The sequence below is a fragment of the Indicator indicator genome, chromosome 29, assembly GCF_027791375.1.
Source record: "Indicator indicator isolate 239-I01 chromosome 29, UM_Iind_1.1, whole genome shotgun sequence".
Classification (NCBI taxonomy): domain Eukaryota; kingdom Metazoa; phylum Chordata; class Aves; order Piciformes; family Indicatoridae; genus Indicator; species Indicator indicator.
Window position 1 is genome coordinate 4,269,721 of NC_072038.1, and position 20,948 is coordinate 4,290,668.

General features: G+C 55.0%; 2 protein-coding genes across 2 annotated transcripts; both read right to left on the reverse strand.

Moving 5' to 3' along the window:
- Positions 1 to 2,432: 2,432 nt before the first annotated feature.
- On the reverse strand, positions 2,433 to 8,077 carry GALK1 (galactokinase 1). Its single transcript, XM_054393964.1, has 8 exons — positions 7,910 to 8,077; positions 6,967 to 7,156; positions 5,955 to 6,074; positions 5,315 to 5,450; positions 4,742 to 4,923; positions 4,374 to 4,524; positions 3,564 to 3,726; positions 2,433 to 2,504 (listed from the first exon to the last, which is right to left on the reverse strand). The coding sequence occupies exons 1-8, from the start codon at positions 8,075 to 8,077 to the stop codon at positions 2,433 to 2,435; spliced, it is 1,182 nt and encodes a 393-aa protein (XP_054249939.1).
- Positions 8,078 to 16,984: 8,907 nt separating this feature from the next.
- On the reverse strand, positions 16,985 to 18,694 carry LOC128976560 (histone H3.3A). The gene is made up of 4 exons (XM_054393854.1): positions 18,601 to 18,694; positions 17,988 to 18,129; positions 17,752 to 17,905; positions 16,985 to 17,653 (listed from the first exon to the last, which is right to left on the reverse strand). The coding sequence occupies exons 2-4, from the start codon at positions 18,113 to 18,115 to the stop codon at positions 17,525 to 17,527; spliced, it is 411 nt and encodes a 136-aa protein (XP_054249829.1). The 5' UTR covers positions 18,116 to 18,129; positions 18,601 to 18,694; the 3' UTR covers positions 16,985 to 17,524.
- Between the last annotated feature and the right edge of the window lie 2,254 nt (positions 18,695 to 20,948).

Consider the following 20,948-nt stretch of genomic DNA (forward strand, 5'->3'; position numbering starts at 1 on the left):
TCTGTTTTTCTCTTTTGTTTTGTTTGGTTCTGGTTTTTGCATACAGTATTGTACAGTTTTTCATAGTTTATATATAAAAATATATATATATGTAAATGTATTTTATTATTTTATAAAGAAAAAGGGAGGTGGAGAGATCTGTGCTGAATGTGGAGGTGACACTGGGACTGCTGAGAAAGAGGAAACACTGGAAGCAATTACTTAAGAGCTTGATCTAAAGGCAAATAAGCCCTGTGGAAGGCTTCTAGATGAGCTGTGGCAGGCTCTGCCTTGGGACTTACATCCTCCAGCACTGGAGACTCCAGCAGGAGGCTGCAAGCAGCCAGACCTCCTCCCTGCACAGCATCCACCAGCCAAGAGCTCTCCAGCTGCAGCACCACGGGCACAGAAGGGCTGGGTGCTGCCTGGAGGCATGGGATGGGGATGGCCCTGCCAGTGGTACCTGGATTTTTGGGCAGATGATGTTGGGTATCTTGTAAAAGCCCTTTTGACCAACAGCACTGTCAGTAAAGGGACCTGTGATCCCCCAGGAAACACAAGGGAAGAGCAAGCCTGGGAACAGCTGGCTCTCATCATCCTCAGCAAGTCTCTCAGCCTCCTTCAGCACTTGGCTTTAGCTGAGCCTCCTTCAGCCCTCAGCTGTAGCTGTCCTCACACGGTGCTGGGTGGAGGGCTGAGCTGAGACCTTGCTGGGCCTCATCTTCTGGCTCTGGGTGCAGTGCCTGGTGTCTCACTGGGCTCTGTGTCACTCAACAGTGTTTCCCTGGTGTGTTCCAGCTGGATGGGAGAACAGGAGGCACTGGCTGGGAGGATCCTGCCCAGTACAGCAACTGCCATCCTCCCAAGCAAAACAGCAGCTGCCTGGTCTCCCTGCTGCCTGATCTGATCAGACCTGCACCTTGGCTTTTTGCTTCTGTTGTTCTTATTTTGGTTTTGGAGTCAGAAGACTTTCCAGCACTGGCACCACTGAGAGCTCCCTCTCCACTCCAGACTGTTTTGAGTAGAAAGGCTCTCATATGCCTGAGCCAAAGATGCAAGTGGATGAGTGGAAGTCCACAGGAGGCTCCAGGACAGCAGCTGGAACTAGGTCAGTTTTGAACTTGGGTCAAGAGACACTTCACCACCCCTTTGGTTTTAGTGTGCCTTCAAGAACAAACTCTTTTTTCCTGAGCAAGCACCATTGGCATTACCCTGCCTGCACCCCTGTTCCCAACTCACCTTTGTGGCTGGGGATTCCTCTTCAGTTGATGGGACTCCATGACCCTCTCCCTGTGCTTTGCAGTCCAGGGTAAAACTCTGGCAAGTGCCTAAAAAGGGAGCCCCACTTCCAAGCATTTTAACCAAAGACTATCCCACTGAAAAGTGACACCCCACCCTCACTCCATGCTATCTGTGCACCTAACCCTTGCACCACAACAGTGTCACCTTTCAGTCTTCATCTGGTCCTTAGGGCTGGTGGGGGTGGTTCAGCCTTTCCAAGGTGGATCCAGCAGCCCACTCTGACAGCAGGGCTTTGATCAGATGGCTTCTATTGCACTCAATAAATGTTTTCTCTACAGCCTGCCTCTTCCCTTTTCTTTAAGGAAAAAAAAAAAATCAACTCCCCCCAGTCCCCTCCATCTGCAGCAGCAGATGAAGGACACATGCAGCAAGCACCCAAGCAGAGGCTTCTGCCAAGCACCTGCGCACCAGTTCAAGGGAGACAGAGACCTGCTGCAGAGAATCCAATGGAGAGCCACGAGGATGTTCAGGGGACTTGAGCATCCCCCTGTGAAGAGAGACTGAGCCCTGGAGTTGTTTAGTCTTGAGAAGACTGAGAGGGGATCTGCTCAATGTCTATAAATAGCTGAAGGGTGGGTGTCAAGTGGAGGAGGCCAAGCTCTTTTGGGTGGTGCACAGTGATAAGGAACAACAGCTTCAAACTTGAACATAGAAGGTTTCCCCTCAAGATGGGGAGAAACTTCTGTATAGGAAGGGTGATGGAGCAGTGGAGCAGGCTCTCCAGAGAGGTTGTGGAGTCTCCTTTTCTAGACACATTCAAAACCCACCTGGATGCAGTCCTGTGTGGACTACCCTGGGTGATGCTGCTTTGGCAGGGGGATTGGACTTGATGATCTCTGGAGGTCCCTTCCAACCTCTAAGGTACTGTGATACTGTCTGGTAACTGCTGCTCCTCCATCCCCATCCCCTTCAGCTGCAGAGGCACCACCAGACCCCCTGGCCCTCATAGGAGCTCATTACACCAGTGCAAACTGGAGCTAGACCAGTCTCCTCAGGGGAAGGGTCCTTGGTGCTGTGGTTCAGCTCAGGTGGGTGTAGAACAACTGCAGATGCTTTTGTGTTTATTAGGCAAATGGTGCAGACACACAAATTGGTTCCCTGGTGAAGCCTTGGAGGAAGGTGATCCGAGCCCAGGTGAGGTGGTGGCCCCTCTACAGGGACAGTGCCTTTGCCCCTCCAGAGGGTTTGGTGAGGTAGAAGGTGGCTGTGCCTCTGTACTTCTCCTAGGAGACAAGAGGAGAAGTAAGTGCTGGTGCTCCAGGGCCACACCATGGCAAGAGCCCAGGGCCAGGGGAGCAGAAGGGCCCTGCCAGTCAGCCCCATCATCTGTCTGTCCTGGTCACTCCTCAGACAGCAGCCACATGAGATGTTTTTGGGGACAGCATGCTGCCCTGGCCACTGGCTGGGGTCCCCTCAGGGCAGGGAGAGTATTGACACATCCCCAAGCTGACCCTTCTGCAGCCCCTTATGGACAGCCTTCCACGACTTTTTCCAGTTTCTTTTTGACCTTACTGATGCTGCCAACATCTGTGGTCTCTGGCAGGAGCAGAAAACTCACCACCAGCTCTGCACAGTACTTCCTGGGCTGTAGTTTTCTCCTAACTCAGCCAGAGGTCACTGATTTTTATTTTGGAGGATGTGAGGGTCAGCTCCATGCTCATCCTGTCTCCCCCCTTTGCTGTTTTCTAACTCCTGGTCATGCTACCTCTCTCCCAGCTTCTCATCAGACAGCAGAGGCACAGCCCTTTCAGTCTCTCATCTCAGACACCTTCCTCTGCCCCTTCTTTATTGCTCTCTCCTATTTACAGGGTGCACCATGATCTCATACAGCAGCAAAACAAGGCTCTGCCTCTGTTTCCTGACACCCCCATTTTGCTGGTGGCCTCAACTGCCAGTGCACACCGAGCTGCTGATTTAGAGAACACTGATTTAGAGGACACTGAGGTCTTTCCTGGGCTTTAACTGCTGGTGGTTATCTCAGCATTGCCTAAGCTCAGCTTGGATTACTTTTCCCTAGATAGATTCAGCTTTCCTGAAGCTCATCTGGCACATTTTTCCTTTCTCAACCCAATGAGGCCCTTGGGTAGTGCTCTGTGACTAGCATGGTGCTGAGCTGCCTGCAAGAGCTTAGCAGCATCAACAGACTTGGGGCTATCCCTGAGTGACACTGGATGGGCTACACCAACCCCCTGTGCCTCAAGAGTACAGCTTCCATGGCATCCCTGGGCCATGCCCTTGAGGGCTTCTTTCAAGTCATCTCCTGGCACTTTTCTGTCACATACCTGGATGTGTTGCTGGGCTCTTTCTGCAGCCTCAGCCTCCAGCAGTGTCACTGTGCAGCCTCCAAAGCCTCCCCCAGTCATCCTGCTGCCATAAACTCCACTGACCTCGAGGGCTGCTGCTACCAGCTCATCTAGCTCCGGGCAGCTCACTTCATAGTCATCCCTGGAGAGAAGAGACCTTTGGTAAGCCCTGTCCTGCACCACGGCCATAGACCTTGCACCATGAACAGCTGAAACGTATCTTTGGTGCACTGCTGTGGCAAACTGCAGCAATGCAGGCTGCTGCAGGTCCTGGTCCTGCCCTGCCTAGAAGCACATGGAAGTGTTTAAAGTAAGACTGGATGAGGCACTTAGTGCCATGGTTTAGTGATTAGATGGTGTTGGGTGATAGGTTGGACTTGATGATCTCGAAGGTCTTTTCCAGCCTGATTAATTCTGTGATTCTGTGCTAGGAGAGCAGGGCTGTGAGCACAGGGGACCTTGTTGGGTGCTGCTGTAAGCAGCACACATCTGTGATGCAAGTGGCAGGTTGCCTCCTCCCAGCAACCCCAGTGCAGGAGCTTGTGGGGCTTTTCTTAAACCTCCCTGGCAGGCCAAGCCATGACAGGCACAACAGAGATCTGGCTGCCCACCTTGCTGCACCCACAGACAAAGGAACCCCACGAAGGCTCAACCCTGGTGTCTCTGACACAGCCTGCTGGGCCCCAGGGCTGGATGGCACTTGGAGCCATGGTTTAGTTGTCACGAGGTGTTAGGTAATAGGTTGGATTTGATGATCTCTGAGGGCCTGGTTGATTCTGTGATCCTCACCTGAGGGAGTTGTGACTCTCCACCATCAGCTTCCCGAACATGCTGTAGTCCCTGTCCTGCAGTGCCTGTGCTGCCCGCGCCGTCCGTGCTGTCTCGCCGATGACGTGCCTGGCTCTGCGGTACACCTCCTGGCCCAGCCGGCTCCTGGCCGCTGTGGAGACAGCAGCAAAGCCACTCGGGTCTGTGGCACGCTGCTGAGTGCAAGCACAGCCCCGTCCTACAGCCACCCTGTGCCACAGCTTCTCTACTCCAGGTGTGCTCCCATCGCAGTGCCTGCGCCCACCCACCCGTCCCAGGTGCCGCCCCACGCTGTGTGGTGGGGCACCCAGGCCCAGGGAGTGGCTAGCAGCAAGAGGGCTCGTTCCCACCTTCCAGCTCAGCCATGGTGGCATCTCGCAGGCTGGCCTTGCCGAGCGCTGCTGCTGCCTCCTCGCAGTGCCGCCGGCGCGTGGGGTACTCGCTGCCGCTCAGCGTGTGCCGCACGTTGGAGTTGGTGATGAGGATGGCCAAGCTGGCATCAGCCAGCGGCACCAGGACAGTCTCCAGGGACCTGCAGCGAGAGCTCAGTGCGGGCTGTGTGCCTGACACCCCCACTGCCCGCTCCAGCCCTTGGCCATCCAGGTGAGGCCATGTGGCAGGCAGCTCCAAAAAGCCCGCGTGGTTTAGGATTTCACTAGAGCATTTCACTCCCTCCCAGCTATCAGTCCCACGGCAGACCCTACAGACAGCCCAGGCAAGTAGCAGAAAAGATGCAGGAGGAGGAATCAAGACACAGGAATTAAAATGCAGGAAGCTCCACTCTTGTGTTAGGGTTTTGGGCTGGGCTCAGGAGTTAACCCCTGCCTGCACTCCTGTGTTTATTTCATGGCCACGGGACCAGCTCATCCCCACCTGCCCGAGGAGGTGAGCACGGCATAGCGAGCTCGGTGCCCAGCCCTGACCTGCAGTCAATGAGCAGTGCGTGGCCCTCCTTGCCCATCACAGATATGAACTGGTCCATGATGCCACAGGGCATGCCAGCAAACGTGTGCTCCGCTCTCTGGCACGCCAGCGCCTTGGCTACCGAATCACCACCATCTGTGCCAGAGCAAAGAGACACAGGTCAGCAGCTCTGGGACCTTTGCCCCTTGCCCTGGAGAAGGGGGAGTAAAGAGGAAGGTAAAGGGCTGCTTTGCCTTGTAACGGGCATTTGCTAAAGCATCAGCTGCAGGTGCTGCTTTTTGCACCAGCGTATGGCATCTGTGCCAGCATGGGTCCCCAGATCCAGATGGATACCATAACTGGACACTGGTGTCTCAGATCTCTCTGGTTTTGGGCACATGGAAATGGGGAGAAGATGCTGCCAAGGGAACATCCTCTGATCCCCCCAGCCAGCCCCAGAGGCAGTCCATGGGCTTTAGAGGTATGGACAGATTGAGCTGGAGGGACCTCACTGCCACAGCAGTGCCAGCTTCAGCTGTGGCAGGGGGTTGTGACCCACCCCACAATGGTGTTTCCCCAAGGCCTTTGGGATCTTGCTGAGGGCACCCCTTTCATCCCAGGAACTGAGGAAGCAGAGGCCAGGATCAGCTGCTGCCTTACCAGGGCAGAGCTGCTGAAGGAAAGTGTAAGTAGCCACCTCCAGAGAGGCTGAGCTGGAGAGGCCCCCACCCAGGGGGATATCACTGGCTATCACAGCACTGAAGCCTGGCACAGGACCACCTGAAGGAAGAGGAGCAGAGAGTCTATGAGTCCTGGCAGGGCTGGGAGCTGTCCTGCCTCAGAGCTCATGAGGAAATGATGCAGGGGAGCCCTTGTCTTGATATCACAGAATCACAGAACAATCTGGGTTGGAAGGGACCTTTCAAGTTCATTCAGTCCAACCCCTCTGCAGTCAGCAGGGACATCTGCAACTGGAGCAGGTTGCTCAGAGTCCCAAACACCCTGACCTGCAATGGTTCCAGGGATGAGTCATTACTACGTATCTGGGCAACCTGGACCAGGATCTCACTACCCACAGTGTGATTTCTTCCTTCTGTCTAGCCTAAATCTCCCTCTTTTAGTTTCAAACCATTCCTTTACCCTACCACAACAAGCCTTGCTAAAAAGTCTTTCTTACAGCCCCCTGCTTAGGCCCTATATACTTATATCACATTTTAAAATGCAGAGTGATCCATGGCAGAGTGTGCCCCAGGCATTCCCCCCAAAAAACACAGGGGTCTCTGGAGCTGAAAGCATCTCTGCTGGAGCCTGGCCCCAGCAGCGGTTGTAGGATTGCACCAGTACTGGAAGAGCCTCTGGAGCGCACCAAAAGCTGGATGCTGAGCACCAGGCAGCAGGGGAGGTTAAGACAGGATGTCAGGAACAAATTTCGTCACTGAAAAAGTGATCAGGCATTGGAACAGGCTGCCCAGGGAGGTGGTGGAGTCACCATCCCTGCAGGTGTTCAAGAAACATATGGACATGGTACTTTAGGCCACGGTTTAGTGGGCATGGTGGTGTTGGGTTGACAGTTGGACTTGATGATCTTGAAGGTCTTTTCCAAACAAGATGATTCTATGCCTCTATGATTCTGTGAGCAGGGCTGTAACCCACCCAACAGCCTGGGCCTTACCCTGGTAGTGCTGGATGACACCCTTGACGTAGTTGGCCCAGTGTGGCTGCCCTGGGCTCAGAGGACTGCCTTGGCGGGGAGCTGGGAACTGCACCCTGTGGGGCTCATCTGCCTCTGCTGAGGTGGTGAGGATGGAGATGGTCCCGTCCTGTGTGGGGGATCCCACCAACACTGTCCCCAGCTGCAGGGCCTGGAGGAGTGGGGAAGGTGGGCTCAGACCCTGCAGCATCACTTGGAGCATCCCCCCTGGTGGCAGGGGACAGTTGTGGCTGTCCCCAAGTCGTTACCCTTAACTCTGACCACATGGAGCCAGCAGCCCCTCCAGCAACTCATAGCACTAAACCTTCTGGCTATTAATGCCAGACAGGGTCAGTCTCAGCACTAGTACGTTGTGACCAACCACCCCAGCTCAGCACCAGGCTGCTGGACTCCGGGGGAGTGCAAACCCACCACAAGGACCTGAGAGGCTTGTGGAAATTTTGCTGCCTGCAGAACTGAACTGCCCTGCTCCCACACTCCTCGGCCTACAAGTAATTAGCTGTAGGTTTGATTTAGGACTGAATGGGAGCTTCCCCACCGAGCTGAAGGTGAGCAGGAAGCTCCAGCTGCTCCCAATCTCCTCCGCCACCAAAACATCACGGTCCGGGAACGGAAAACTGTTTGAAGGGGTTGCAGAAAAGGGGGCAGAAAAGAGGCTGAGTCCCTGGAAGAGGCGCTCCGGAAGGGGGTACCGCACCCCTCCGCGGTGACTGGGAGCCGGGCTGCGGTATGCTGCCCATGAAGCTTCCGGGCGCGGTGGGGGGATCGCGGAAGACCCCGCAGGGTCCTGGCGGAGGATCCTGGCGGGGACACCTTGGGGTAGGCGGCGGCAGGCGGCGGCAGGGCACCCGGAAGGGAGACACCGCGGGAGCACGGGGCCGGGGCGGCGGAGCGCGGCCCTTACCATGGGCAGCACGAAGCCGCCGTTGTAGTCGGTGTGCTCGCCGATCAGATTAACCCGCCCGGGAGCCCACGCCGCCAGCACCGGCGCCCTCCCGAAAGCTGCTTCGTGAGCCCGGCGGGCGGCTGCCAGCAGCGGGAACGAACCGGGATCTTCCACCGCCTTCGCCATGGCCGCCCCGCTCCGCGCCGCCCCGCCCCCGAGCCCTAACCAGCCTTGCACCGGCCCTGCTCCTGCACCGGCCCTGCCCCCGCAACGGCTCAGCCCCTGCAACGGCTCTGCCCCCGCAACGGCTCTGCCCCCGCAAAGGCTCTGCCCCCGCACCGGCCCTGCACCCCGCACCGGCGCGTTGCGCTGGCGGCCGCTCTCGCACTCACGGTCTTCTGGATCCTGGCAGGGGTTGGGAAGACCCTGTCTGACCCACGCAGCCCCCTGCCGCGGACTGCGGCCTCGGAAGGAGTGTCCGTGCGTGGGCATCCCTACAGGAGGGCAAGAGTCACAACTGTACCACCTCGTGCCTATGGCGGTGCCAGCGCCTGGGACTTCTTAATCTGCATCACTATAGCCATATCCACACCCCAATGCCCGCGCTGTGCTAATGTTAGTGTGGATACACATGGATATTTATGCACGCCTGCCTCTGTTCTACATGCATCTTATTCCAATGCATATGCCAGTGTGTGTATTTTATATATATGTCCAGGTATGTCTGTAATAGGTGTCACTGTGTGTCATACCTCTATCCAGCAGCATCTGCCTATGTTTGTGATGTATGTGTAGGTACATACATGTATGTATACAGATTGATAAGATCATAGAATGGTTTGGGTTGGAAGGACCTTAAAGATCACCTAGTCCAACCCCCCTGCAGTCAGCAGAGACATCTGCAGCTAGAGCAGGTTACTCAGAGCCACAATCAACCTGACCTGGAATGTGTCCACGGATAGGGCATCTACCACCTGTCTGGGAAACCTGGGCCAATGTTTCACCACCCTCAGTGTAAACAGTTTCCTCCTTACATCTAGTCTAAATGTCTTTTCTTTAGAACTGTCACTCCTTGTCCTGTTACTACAGTCTCTGGTACAGTCCCTTCTCACTGTTTTTATAGCCCCTCATTTAAGTAGCGAAAGGCCACCAGAAGGTCTCCCTGGAGCCTTCTCCAGGCTGAACAATCCCAACTCTCTCAGCCTGGCCTCACAGCAGAGGGATTCCAGCCCTTGCATCATTATTGTAGCCTCCTCTGGCCCCAGTCCAAAAGGTCCATGTCTCTCCTGTGCTGAGGGCTCCAGAGCTGGCCCCAGCACTGCAGATCGGGGTCTCAGCTGAGTGTAGCAGAGGGGCAGAATCCCTTTCCTTCACGTGCTGCCCATACTGCACTCAGGACACAGCTGAGTCTGGGCTGGCAGCACACGGTGCCAGCTCCTGTCCAACTTTTCACTCACCAGCACCCCCAAGTCCTACTCTACAGGGCTGCTCTCCGTCCACTCATTCCCCAGCCTGTGCTTGTGCTTGGGGTTGCCTGACCCAGCTGGAGGACCTTGCCCTTGGCCATGCTGAACCTCCTGAGGTTCACACACTCACACGCCGATGTGCTGCACCTATGTGGACATACACAGACATGCACATAGTGCCGGCCCGTACAGAGATGCCAGCCGGGCGACGCCGCACGCAGCAGAGGCAGGTAGGGAGGTGGGTAGGTGTGAGCCGGTAGTTCTCCCCTCCCCGGGGGCGGGGCCCATCCCGGTTCCTGCCCGGCCGCCTCCGCGGGACGCCCGGCGGGGGGTGGCGGGGGCTAAAAGCCCATGGCCAGAAAGGAGCCGCTGATGAGCGCCCTCAAAGGTAAGCGCGGGCGCCCCGGGGCCGGTACGCGCTTCCCCCGGTAGCTCTAGCCCGAGGACCGGCCCCTAGCTGCACGGAAGGCAGGACCGGCCCGGGGGCTGCCGTGGCAGGGTCAGTCTGGCCGCCTGCCCGAGTGTTTGCACCTGCGCTGCTGCCTCTGACCTTGACTGTGAGGAATTTTAACCTGGGTTTGTGCCCGGTGAGATTGCGCGCAGTTGGTGTGGGTTGCTTCCCGCCCAGGTTTGGAGCCTCTCCTGCATCAGTGACCCACCCTGAGGCTGTGCACAGAGCTCTTCCCGTGGGTGTTTCCCTCTGGGGGTGTCACCCATGGGTGCTGATGTTCCCCTCACTGCAGGTGGGGTGCTGCGGCTGCGGGAGGCCGGGGGACCCTGCACGGACACCTCACCACACCTCGCCTCACTCTGCCAGCTGTTGGAGACCATCCTGCGCAAGGGGCTCCGGCGTGAGTGGGTCCTTCATGCCCGGTGAAGGGGTGGCAGTGTCCCAGCGCCTGTGACAGAGCCTTGTGCTGCTTTTCTCCCGCAGAGCCAGCCTGGGGTTTCAGGAGAAGGGATTACTGGCACTGGCTGGAGCAACTTCCCACGGAGGGTACTGGCAGGTGAGTGGCACCTGGCTGGACTGGGGATGAACTTCTGAACCATGGGTGGCACCCATTGCAATATGCTTATCCCAGAGACCCCAGGTGTAGGGAGTTTCCTAAAGTTTCAGCCCTGAGCTGTTTCTCCTCTCCCCAAACAGGCCAAGCCCCCTCTCCATCAGCATCCAGAGGGCAGGTGGCTGTGAGAAGGTGCAGACAGTGCAGGGCCATGGGCGGTACTTTCTGCGCTTGGCCCTGCAGGAGAAGGTGCTGGCAGCGGCTGTGAGGGAGCTGGCACAGACTCCCAGGCTCCTGGAGATGCAGCACGTGGTGGGGAGCCAAGACCCATGGGTGATGGGCAGCGAAACAGTGGCTTAATGGTGGCATTTCTCTGTTTCAGTTTTATGATCCACTGAGCTCCATCCTCGGCAATGAAGAACTGCTGGGTAAGATGGGGGGCCCCTCTAAGGTGGGATGTAACCTGCCCTGGGGCAGCTGTCATGAGTGGTATGGCACTGTGCTGCTGGCCAGGGGAGGAAGGAAAATTAGACCACTGTGTTTTGGTTTTGTTTAAGCCAAAATTAGTGGTAAAATCTCAATAGGCTGCTGCAGTGATGGAAAAAGAGGTGTAAATATTTAAACACTGAATCAGTCTAAGGTTGGGTTTAGTGTCACGGGATAGGAAAATTGCTTCTGAAGTGTCTTCTGTGTTGTTTCTTCCTATCAAGGCTACTGGCTGAATCAGACCCAGCAGTCCGGATCTGAGGCAGCCAGGCCCAGCTGTGGTTCTGTGCAAGGGGTCACACAGGGGGTTTGCTGCAGTAAATAGCTGTGTTGCCTTGACAGGCTGCACCACTCCATCCACAGCTGTGCTCCTTGGAGGGAGGCAGGCCAGGGTGAAAGCCTTTAATCTCCCGATTATGATAAATAACCTCATGTTAAACCTGTACCTAGATGGCTTATAAATCACCCATGCTGCTGGTGCATGAGCAGACTGCAGATCTCTGTCACTGTAAACTGCCAGGCTCACACAGCAGAGCCTAGGCAGCTCTGCTTTGCATTTAGGGGGAGAAATGGAGAGAAAGTTGAACATCAGCAGCATTTGCTGTGGGCTTTGGTATGAATTTAGGGAAATGGGTGTTGAGCCACAGCTCTTCTCTCCCTGTGCTGGCAGCAGGAGCCTGAGATGATCCTCCAGCAGCAGCCTGGGTGCTGCAGTGCTGGGATACTCTGAGGCCCTCACTCCCTAGGGCTCATTAGTTACACCAAAAAGGGCTTTACTCGGCACTCTGCCATGGCCCTGTGAGGCTGTGGCAGAGGGGAACTCAGCAGTGACACTACCACTCCATCCCCATCTCTCTGCAGAGCCTTTCCTCTCACTGCTGCTGGTGGTGACAGAGATGGATTTCTCCCTGGACCTGCAGGTACAGTGACAAATCGGTGTGGTGGTGGCTGGCACATGGCTGCCAGCACAGGGCCTTGGTTCCTATCTCACCAGCACCCTTGGTGCTGACACTCCTTTGTTTGCAGAATTGCAGCTTCTTGGATGAGAGCTGGCTGCTGCCGGTAAGAGCTCTCCCTGGAGCCATCCTTCTGCCACCTGGTCCTCAGTGAAGAGTCAAAGGAGGAAGGCAGAAAAGGATTTGGTGGGGAGGGATTGCCATGCAGTTCTCCACCCAGCCACAGCTGGGTTTGGGCTGGCTCAGGTTCCCCAGCATGAACAGAGCCACCTCTGCCATCAAGGCTGGATCCTGCCCAGTGCCTCCTGATCCCAACATTCTTGGGAGTAAAACCAAGCAACTTCCTATTCTCCTTTCCCTGATTTCTTGCCTGCAAATCCCTGTTTCCCTGGTCTGACACAGAGTAAGCTGTTTTTGCTCTTGGCTTTGCTGGGTGAAATACCAGTGCAGGCACTGGGAATAGCAGGGATGCCTTTGAAAAAGGAAGAGCATCTCTCTGCTGGCTTTGAACCCCAGAGAGTCATGTGTGTCGTCCCCCCCCAAAAAAAAAAAAACCTGAAGGCAATTGTGGGGCTGGTTATGGTGTGTATCGAGCCATGGTGCTGCTGCAGAGGCTGAGACCCCACTAGCTCTGGGGCATTTCTAACAGCAAGAGCTCCTGGCTGAGCTGGCTGCTCTCGGGTCCCTGGCTAATGTGATGTGACAGTAAGTGCTGCTGCAAATGGCAGTGGCTTCAGGGAGGGGTGGCAGCTGTCCCCTGGCTGCATTGGGGACATGTGGGGCAAAGCAGGAGGGTTCATGGGTGAGTTAAGTGTTTACCTGCTGCTTTGCCCATCCCATCCATTTAGCAGATTTATCCCTCTGGGGTCTGAGCATAGTCAAATCCCAAAAGAGAATAAGGGACAAGCAGCTGCTGGTGGGCTCAGGCCAGCACGAGGCACTGGGGACTGGCTTCTCTCTGACTTATGAAGCCCTTGTTTGGCATCAGAGGCAGAAATTGTCTAGGGCAGGGGGTCCCCATGCTCCCCCTCATCCTGGTCATGCTCTTTTGGCATCTTGTGGCCATTGCCAGGGCCACTGTCACCTGTCACTCTCTTCCAGGTGTGTATCACTTATGAGATGGTCCCATGCCACATGCTGGGAATGGTGCTCAGGTAGGAGCTCTTGATCCTCCTTTCCACTGTCCAGTGAGATCTGGACACAGTGTCACTCAACCTCCCCAAAAAAGGGGAGATAAATGCCCTGCTGAGGGCATCAGGGCTGTCTTGGGTGCTTTTCTCCCCATCAGCTTGGATTTGGTGGTATCTGTTTTCTGTGGGTGGCTTTTCCCTGCCTCTGTGTATCAGTGAAATGTTGCTGATGGTACAGAAAGGATGGGAGAGCTGAGCTTGGCCCACAGGGCTGAGCCAGGGCTTGACTGCACCCCCAGGTACGTGGATGGCCGAGTCTTCGTCACCGAGGTGCTCCCTGAGAGCCAGGCAGAGGTGGATGAGGTGGTGTTGGCTGGTGACATCCTTGATGAGGTCAATGGCTGCTCACTGAGAAATGCCCACAGTGGGCAGGTGGGTGGGCAGGGAGGGCTGGGTCATCCCCTCCATTTTCCCCTCTCCTGCTCCCCATCCTTCCCTCTGCTTCTCCCCTCATCCCTCCAGGCCGGGGCTGTGCTGCAGAAGCTGAAGGGACAACCACTGAGCCTCCGCCTGCTGCGGTGGCGGTGGCATGACGGGGAGGTCTATGAGCCACTGCTGCCCTACCTCAAGGTCCTGAAGGAGAAGGAGCCCAGGTTCCAGCTCCAGCGCAGCCCCCGGTGCCGGGGCAAGGAGGAGCCACAGCGGCTGCAGGGAGGCAGGTGGGCCCAACATCACTGGGAACCCCAGGGCTGGGACTGCCAGCAGGGATAGCAATCCCTGGTCTTCTCTCAAGGCTGTTGGGCCAAAGCTGCCCCCATAGCCTGGGGACAGTGGGAAGCTGTGAGCAGCTTCCCCTGCAAAGAGCAGGAAGAAGATGTGTGGGGTCCTTGCTCTGATGCCTCCAAGCTCTTTTTGTTCCCAGGCTGCTCTACAAGCTACGGTACCTTGGCCGGACCAGCGTTGGGAAGGTGAGAGAAGTGCCAGGGGGTGAATTGTCTCTTCTGTGTTTCTTTTCACGTGCCTGTGGGTTATTCCCTTCCTCCTGTTCCATTTCAGTATGGTGGCAAAGAGGTGCTGGCCCGTGCCATCCCTACTGTGCTGGAGAGGCCCTCACCAGTGCAGGTGAGAGATGGGGCTGAGGGCATCCTGGGAAGGACTCAGAGGGAAGACTGCAGGGAGATGTGGTCTTTGGCCAGGGACAGTTTTTCCTGCTTGGTTTGCTTAGCCTGGCTCAATATTCAACACCTCCCAAGGCTGTGGGGTTTTTTTTTTTTTTTTTTTTTTTGTTGGAAGCATCTCTGTAGCCAGATTGGGAAAGTGCATTAAGGGAGAAAAAACACCACCAGCATCAGGAAAGCACTTGGAAAACTGTGGGGAGGCTGAGCCTGATCCCAGGGGTGCTTTAGGGCCCAGGTCACTGTAGCTTAAGCCTTCGGGGAGGGTTGTTTGTGAAAAGATTCAAGCACAAAGGCACTGAGTGGTGAAAAATAGGCAGCACAGAGATGACTTGGCTGTGCTTCATCACTTCTGCTTTTGAATAATCTCTCTTGTAAGCATCTTATTGAAAATAGAGCTCAGACCCAGTGATGATTTGGGCTTGCCCCTTCATCTCCCCCTTCAGGAGGTTTTATTTGATGTGAAAGAAGCAGAAGTCCTTGTACAGGAGAAGAATTCTTCCAGGGTAAGCAAGTGACAAGCCAAGGTCTGGGTGCCTCTTGAGGCTGCTGATTTCATGGCACAGGGAGCTCTGCTGGAGGGCTCCTGGGGCCACCTCAAAACAGGAACAGAGATTGACAGGAGCCCCCAACACCACTTCCCTCCTGTCGTTTGCGCAGCTCCTGTGCCACTACCCTTACCCCACCATCTCCTGCGTGGGACGCTGCACAGACAGCAGCAATTTATTTGGCTTCTGCGTGGCGTAAGTGATGCCTGTGGGTGCTGGGAGCGGGGATCTAGAGGGACGTGAGCCCTGGAACACCACCAAGAGATTTCCAGCCCAGCCCCAGGGTCTCTGGTGTGGTTACAAGCCAGGGCTGGGCTTTCAGCGCCACGCTCTCTGATGCCTAATGTATGTGGTTCCATTTTTAGCGCTTCCCCCGAGAGCCCTGATGGGAGCACGTTCGACTGCCTGGTGTTTGCATCCCGTTCCGAGCAAGAATGTGAGGAAATCATCAGGAGAATCGGTAAGGGAATGGTTTATGCCTTCAGATAGCAGCACAAGGGAGATCATGGAATACCAAGAACTGCTGCTGCTCTGGTCCACCACAGGCAAGAACTGACTTAATGTCTTCTGGTTGAGGTTACTGAGATGAATGGAGCCTTTGATAGTTTTCTGGTGGGTTTAGGTTTTGTCTTGCATGTTTGGTTTTGATTTTTTTTTTTTTTTTTTTTTAAAGAAACTGCTAGACAGTGATTTTTATTTTAAGAAACAGCTTCTGGGCATACCCAGATGGTTTATTGTTTCCACTAAGCACTTGGAGGAAACATTGTTTTCGAGGGATGTTATTTTAAAACATACTTTTTCTGCAGGAGCCCAGCCTGCTACTGCAGTTCAGCACCAGATCAAACAGTCATAAATCACAGGGCTTGTGGGTCACCAAGGGAAGCCCCACGTTTTTTGTGGGGACATCCCTGCCAGGTGTCCCCTTGTCAGGCTCTACCCCTCAAGACAGACCTGCATGGCTCAGGTATCATCAGCTGAATTTTGAGATGATGTTGACTTTGCTCCAGGCTGTTAGAGCAATTAAGTTTTGCAATGTAAAGGCAAAGAAATCATTTTCCCTTACAAAATACTTATTGAAAACCTAATCTGGGCTCATTTTGGAACATGTTTTAGCAGCTCTGGTGACAGCATTGACCACGGGCTGTGTGTACTCCAAGCAGGCTTGAGACGGTCTATGACAGGAGCATGAAGGATGGCAGGAGCAGGGGCTAAGCAGCTTCTCTTCCTCCAGCTGCAGGCTTTAAGCAGACGGAGTGGTTTGTGTGATAAAGGAGCCTTGAGGTTGTCCAACAGCACCCCACCTGCCATGGGCCCTGACCCATAGGGAGCAGGAGGCAGGGCAGTGGTCAGAGTTGGCTGTGGAAGGAAGCGCTGTGAACGTGGCCGGTCTGCAACATTGCAGGAGAGCAGTGTGGAGATGCCAGCGGCTCTGCCACGGACCAGGGCTGCTCTGCTCCCCAAATGTCACTTCTGCCACCTTTCAGTTCATGGAAATAAATCCAGAGGAGCTGGTTGAGCTGCTTCCCTGTGCTGCTTCTTTCCTGCCTCACTAGTGGAGCCTGTTGTGGAAGAGGAGGCCTTGCAACTCCATTAACATCTTAATTACCTGTTTCAAGATGTTGTCTGGGCAGCTCCTCTCCACCACAACCCAAGGAGGCAGGGCTGCTCCCAGAGGCACTGCTGAGGAAGCCAGCCCCATCTTAGCCCCTAGAGCTCCCAAGCAAAGGTCTAAGTATAATCCTACCTCATCAAAAAAAAGCTTAGATGGGAAATGAGTTTTACCCCACACCCATCCAGCTGCTCAGCAGCCCATATGCTCTCAGGCTCTGTAATGAGCTTCTTCCCAGCACTGGATGCTGTTATTAACTGGAGCTTAGTCATGTGGACAGGTCCCACAAACTCCCACACATGCCTCAGCACTTGGACACCACTCTGGTTTTGCTTCAGGCAGGACCAGTCACACCACCACACTTCCCCCTGCATCTACAAGAAACTAAAAAAACCTTAGTGCTAGGCAGTCAAAGCTTAACACTTCACAAAAACACAAGGTTGTAGCCTAGGTTCCTTCTCTGGTCCATGCTGCAGGGCTCAGCTCTCCCTGGCCAAGAGCAGTGATTCACTACAGAAGCCTCCAACGACCTCCACAGATGGCCAGGGCAAGTTCTCCACGCTGTTGGCATATGAAGTTAAGTTGCCACAGCAGCAGTCCAGGATTAGAGGGCACCTATGGGAGCCAGGAGGAGAAAGCAGCTTCTTCCAGCCCATACAAACCAAATGACAAAGAGTCCTCACATGTGAATGTAAAACATTTAATTTAAAAATGTTGACACTACAATATATAAAATAGCTATTATAAATGCACATAGTGTATTCTATAGCTGCCAGGTTTACGTTTTTAGGAAACTGTAAGTTACACTGTGGTTAAGACTTGTAGCTTCACCCTCCGAGAAAGTCCACATTTGATCACAGTGATGTATGGTCAGACTAACAGCCCCAATTGTTAAACACTTGGATCAAGTCATAACCAGTTTTATTGCAAAAGGACCCTGTACACATTTATATCAATTCTAGTACCTTACAAGTTTAGCTACCCAACAAGTCATTAACATACAGAAACATGCATGAGAAGCAAGAAAGATCACCCATCCCCTTCTGCATATTAGCAACTTGTCACTCCTGAGCACCAAGGCTCAACATCACTGAGGTTTATGTGAACAGTCACTTTTAGCATTCATCCTGAGTGAAAGATGGAATGACTTAAGTACAAATGCAACATATTATAAACCATTTCTTACAAAAAAAAGTCACAAATTAAAACCAAAGTATTTTACAGAATTTACTACAAAACACCATAAAAACAGCCTTCACTTAAGCCCTCTCTCCCCGTATCCTGCGAGCCAACTGGATATCTTTGGGCATGATGGTGACTCTCTTGGCATGGATGGCGCACAGGTTTGTGTCTTCAAACAGACCCACCAGATATGCTTCGCTGGCCTCCTGTTTCAAGAGCACAAGAAGAAATGTCGTTAGAAACCCTCAGCGAAGCAGGCTCAGCGTCGCAAGCGCCGAGGCCCAGGCAGGCCGCTAGCCAATACCTGCAGCGCACCGATGGCTGCACTCTGGAACCTCAAGTCTGTTTTGAAATCCTGGGCGATTTCCCTGACCAGCCGCTGGAAGGGCAGCTTGCGGATCAGCAGCTCCGTGGATTTCTGGTAGCGACGAATCTCACGGAGAGCGACAGTGCCCGGCCTGGGTGGAGGAGGAAGGAGGGGGCGAGTGAGCCGGCGCCGGGGCTGAGGCGGGCAGGGCCATGCAGTGCCGGCGGCCTTACCTGTAGCGGTGAGGCTTCTTGACGCCACCAGTAGAGGGAGCGCTTTTCCGAGCCGCCTTGGTAGCCAGCTGCTTACGGGGAGCCTTCCCCCCAGTGGACTTGCGGGCGGTCTGCTTTGTACGGGCCATTTTTCTTCACTTACCTAGGGGACAGCCACGCGTCAACACGGGGCCCAGCTCGCCCCATCCACACAGCAGCACGACCCAGTGTGTGGCGCCCCCCCCCCACCGCCAAGCCCGTCCAATCCCCTGAGCTCCCAGAAGCGGCAGATGTCGGCGAGTTTGTCCCCCTCCCCCGCCGCTGAGGCGGGCAGGCGGCCAGCGGCTTCCCCCGGGAGGGGGAGGAGGAGTCACGGTTCCCCCCTCCGCCCCCGCTTCGCGGCCCAACCGATCCCCACCCTTCCCGGGGGAAGCGGACTGAGTCACGCCGCCTCCTGCTTCCTCCAGGGCCACCCCAGGGATGGGGGGGGAGGGGAGGCTGGGAACGTGCCCGTGACTCGGGGCACGTAGGCAAGGCCCGGCCTGCCCGTCAGGCTTCGACGCAAACCAAGCCCACCAAGGACTGTCCGGCACCTCCACCTTGCCACGGAACGCGCCCGCCGCCCGCCACTTACCGCTCAGAGAGGAAGAAGAAAGCACCGACGCCGGTAGCGCTGCGCACCCAAGCCTGAACTGCTGCTGCTGCCACGATCCTCCCCGCAACCAATCACCCCCTCACTGCGCCCTCCCCGCCGCGGGGACACACGTTTTATACCGGGGGCGGCACACGGCGCGGTGACCTCACAATGCCTGGAAGCAGCGCGCTGTACTATTGGCCGGGACCTCCGCCGGCGCCTTGGCGTCACGACACACAAAGGCCGTGCTTCGGTTACTCTGCGCTGATTGGGCGCGAGCCTAGCTTTTGATTGGTTGTTAAAGTAAGCGTTTGATTGGGTATTGCGAGGCGAGAAGGGGCCAATCAACGGCGGGCGGGCATTCTGAGCGCTGATTGGACGAAATGGGGCACAGTTTGGATCCTACTCTTTGTTGCAAAGCTCCACAATGGGAAGTCAATAGGAGAGGGGCGAGCGGTGGCGGGGCGCGACGGGTTTTCCCGGGCACCCCCCGGACAGGCCCCGGTGATCCCCGCCGCCTCCCGGCTCGGCCTCCCACCCGCCACAAAGCGCCTCTCCTGCTGCGGAGGCGCCTGGTGGGGGATTCTGCGAGCGGTGAGGGCCAGGCTAGGCTGCGGGGCCGCCCGGGGGAGCGGTGGGTCCCGTCCCCCCCGCTCCCGCGCCTCTCCCGAGAGTGGCGGCCCTCGGGCAAGGTCGCGGACACGGCGGAGGTGGGGGTGGGTGACGCGGGCTCCGTCCCGGTGCGCTCAGGGCCCGCGTCACTCCCCTTACCCCCGCCGCCTTCGCGAATGTCGTTGGGGGCGAGTGAAGCCCCCCGCAGAGCTACGCCGCTGGTATTTCGAGACTTGGCAGGGCACTGGGATTTGGACTGGATGAACCTGCTGGTCGGTTACTAGTCCACCTCCGAAAGTCTGACCTTTGGTCTTGGAAAGGCCAGCAAGGGCTGTGTGCCTGCCCTGGGAGCAGGGAGGGGTTGAGTTTGAGTCCCGCTGCGCCTGCCATCCTCAGATTTTACCGATTTTATGTGTTGCTAAAACAAATTTCAGAGTTTCATTGGAAGTAGAAAGCAGAATCTGTGTTCACTGTTGGCATCACGTAGAAAGATAAATAGCAATAGAATTAAAAAAGACTGTTTCTTCAGGGAAGTTTCTGCCTTAAAAGTTGTACCTTGCTATTTATTTATTACTTCATTGTATTTGCAGCAATTGCTGGAAGCAGAGGCAGGTCCCTGCCCCCATGGGAAGGGGGAATCAGGTACCATGATCAGGAAGAACAGGTCCCAAATGCCCTGCAGTTGTAGCACAGAATATACAGCAGATGCCTTCATAACAACCTCTGCTGAAGGTATCCCCTCAGCAACCCAAACTGGAGCACAGCTGTAATCATGGAGACTTTGCATGAGGTTTTGCATCCTCCCCAAAAGGTGAAATTCTCTTGGGGCCAACACCCAGCATGGTGGGAGCGTTGATAAAGTCAAGCAAACGTGTGCCAACATGGTGCCACAGGACTGTCACATGTACCCAGGCCAGGGCTGCCAGGGGGACCTCATCTTCCGCACCTCTCCTCTGCCTCTGGTCAGCATCTTCGGGTTGTTTTTTCTCTCTCATAAAGGAAAATGTTAATTATTTATTGGAGATGAGCTGTGTATCAGTGGAATGACTTGAGAGGTGTTGGTAAACAATCATTTGCATTCTACATGCTTTGGAAATCAGGCAAAGAGAGAGGTTCCCTTTCATCTGAGTTGTCCATACTCAGGAAGAAGGAATCTAGAAACCTGATGGCAAAAGTGTGTGCTTGAAATTTGTTCTTTTTAAAGAGTGTGCTCTGCTGTCATTGATGCCAGCAGAGCAGGACCTAATGTTTGTTGTCAGGAGATGAGAGGCTCCTGGTCATTTCCTTTCCTGTGTTTCATAGTGTCAAGGGTCAGGGCTGGGCTGGCCACTAAACAAGTGACAGAAGCTCTATTAACCCTTCTCCTCCTAACTCAAGCCAGGAGGGAGAGCACTAGCAGCTTATACTTGTCATTTTAGTGATACTTCTATTTCTTCTTCTCTTCAGGGAAGAGATGTGTATTCTGTTGGATGAAACTGAAGGAAAAACACAACAAAGGCTGAAAAGAGCAAACCAGCTCACATTAAGGAGATGGTAGTAAATACACCCCAGGCACAAGCACCTGGCATGTCCTAAGCATTCTCCTGTCACTTGTCAGGGCGTGTGTGGAGTTGTCATGGCTGTGAAACTAAAGAGAATTGGAAAGAGGAAATGGTGTCAGCGCTGGATTGTAATGTAAACATCAGTGTACAAGGATTTGAGCCTATGGTTTCCAAATCCCCGAGCACATGCAGCTG

Bases quoted from the DNA above. Each gene is read 5' to 3' on its own strand.
- LOC128976560 (XM_054393854.1), bottom strand. From the start codon at position 18,115: ATGGCCCGTACAAAGCAGACCGCCCGCAAGTCCACTGGGGGGAAGGCT. The intron at 17,906-17,987 runs GTAAGGCCGCCG...TCCTCCACCCAG, and splicing joins AAGAAGCCTCACCGCTACAG to GCCGGGCACTGTCGCTCTCC. The intron at 17,654-17,751 runs GTATTGGCTAGC...CTCTTGAAACAG, and splicing joins CAGCCATCGGTGCGCTGCAG to GAGGCCAGCGAAGCATATCT.
- GALK1 (XM_054393964.1), bottom strand. From the start codon at position 8,077: ATGGCGAAGGCGGTGGAAGATCCCGGTTCGTTCCCGCTGCTGGCAGCC. The intron at 6,075-6,966 runs GTAAGGCCCAGG...CTCTTCCTTCAG, and splicing joins TGTCATCCAGCACTACCAGG to GTGGTCCTGTGCCAGGCTTC. The intron at 2,505-3,563 runs GTATGTGACAGA...CTTGTCTCCTAG, and splicing joins GAGCCCAGCAACACATCCAG to GAGAAGTACAGAGGCACAGC.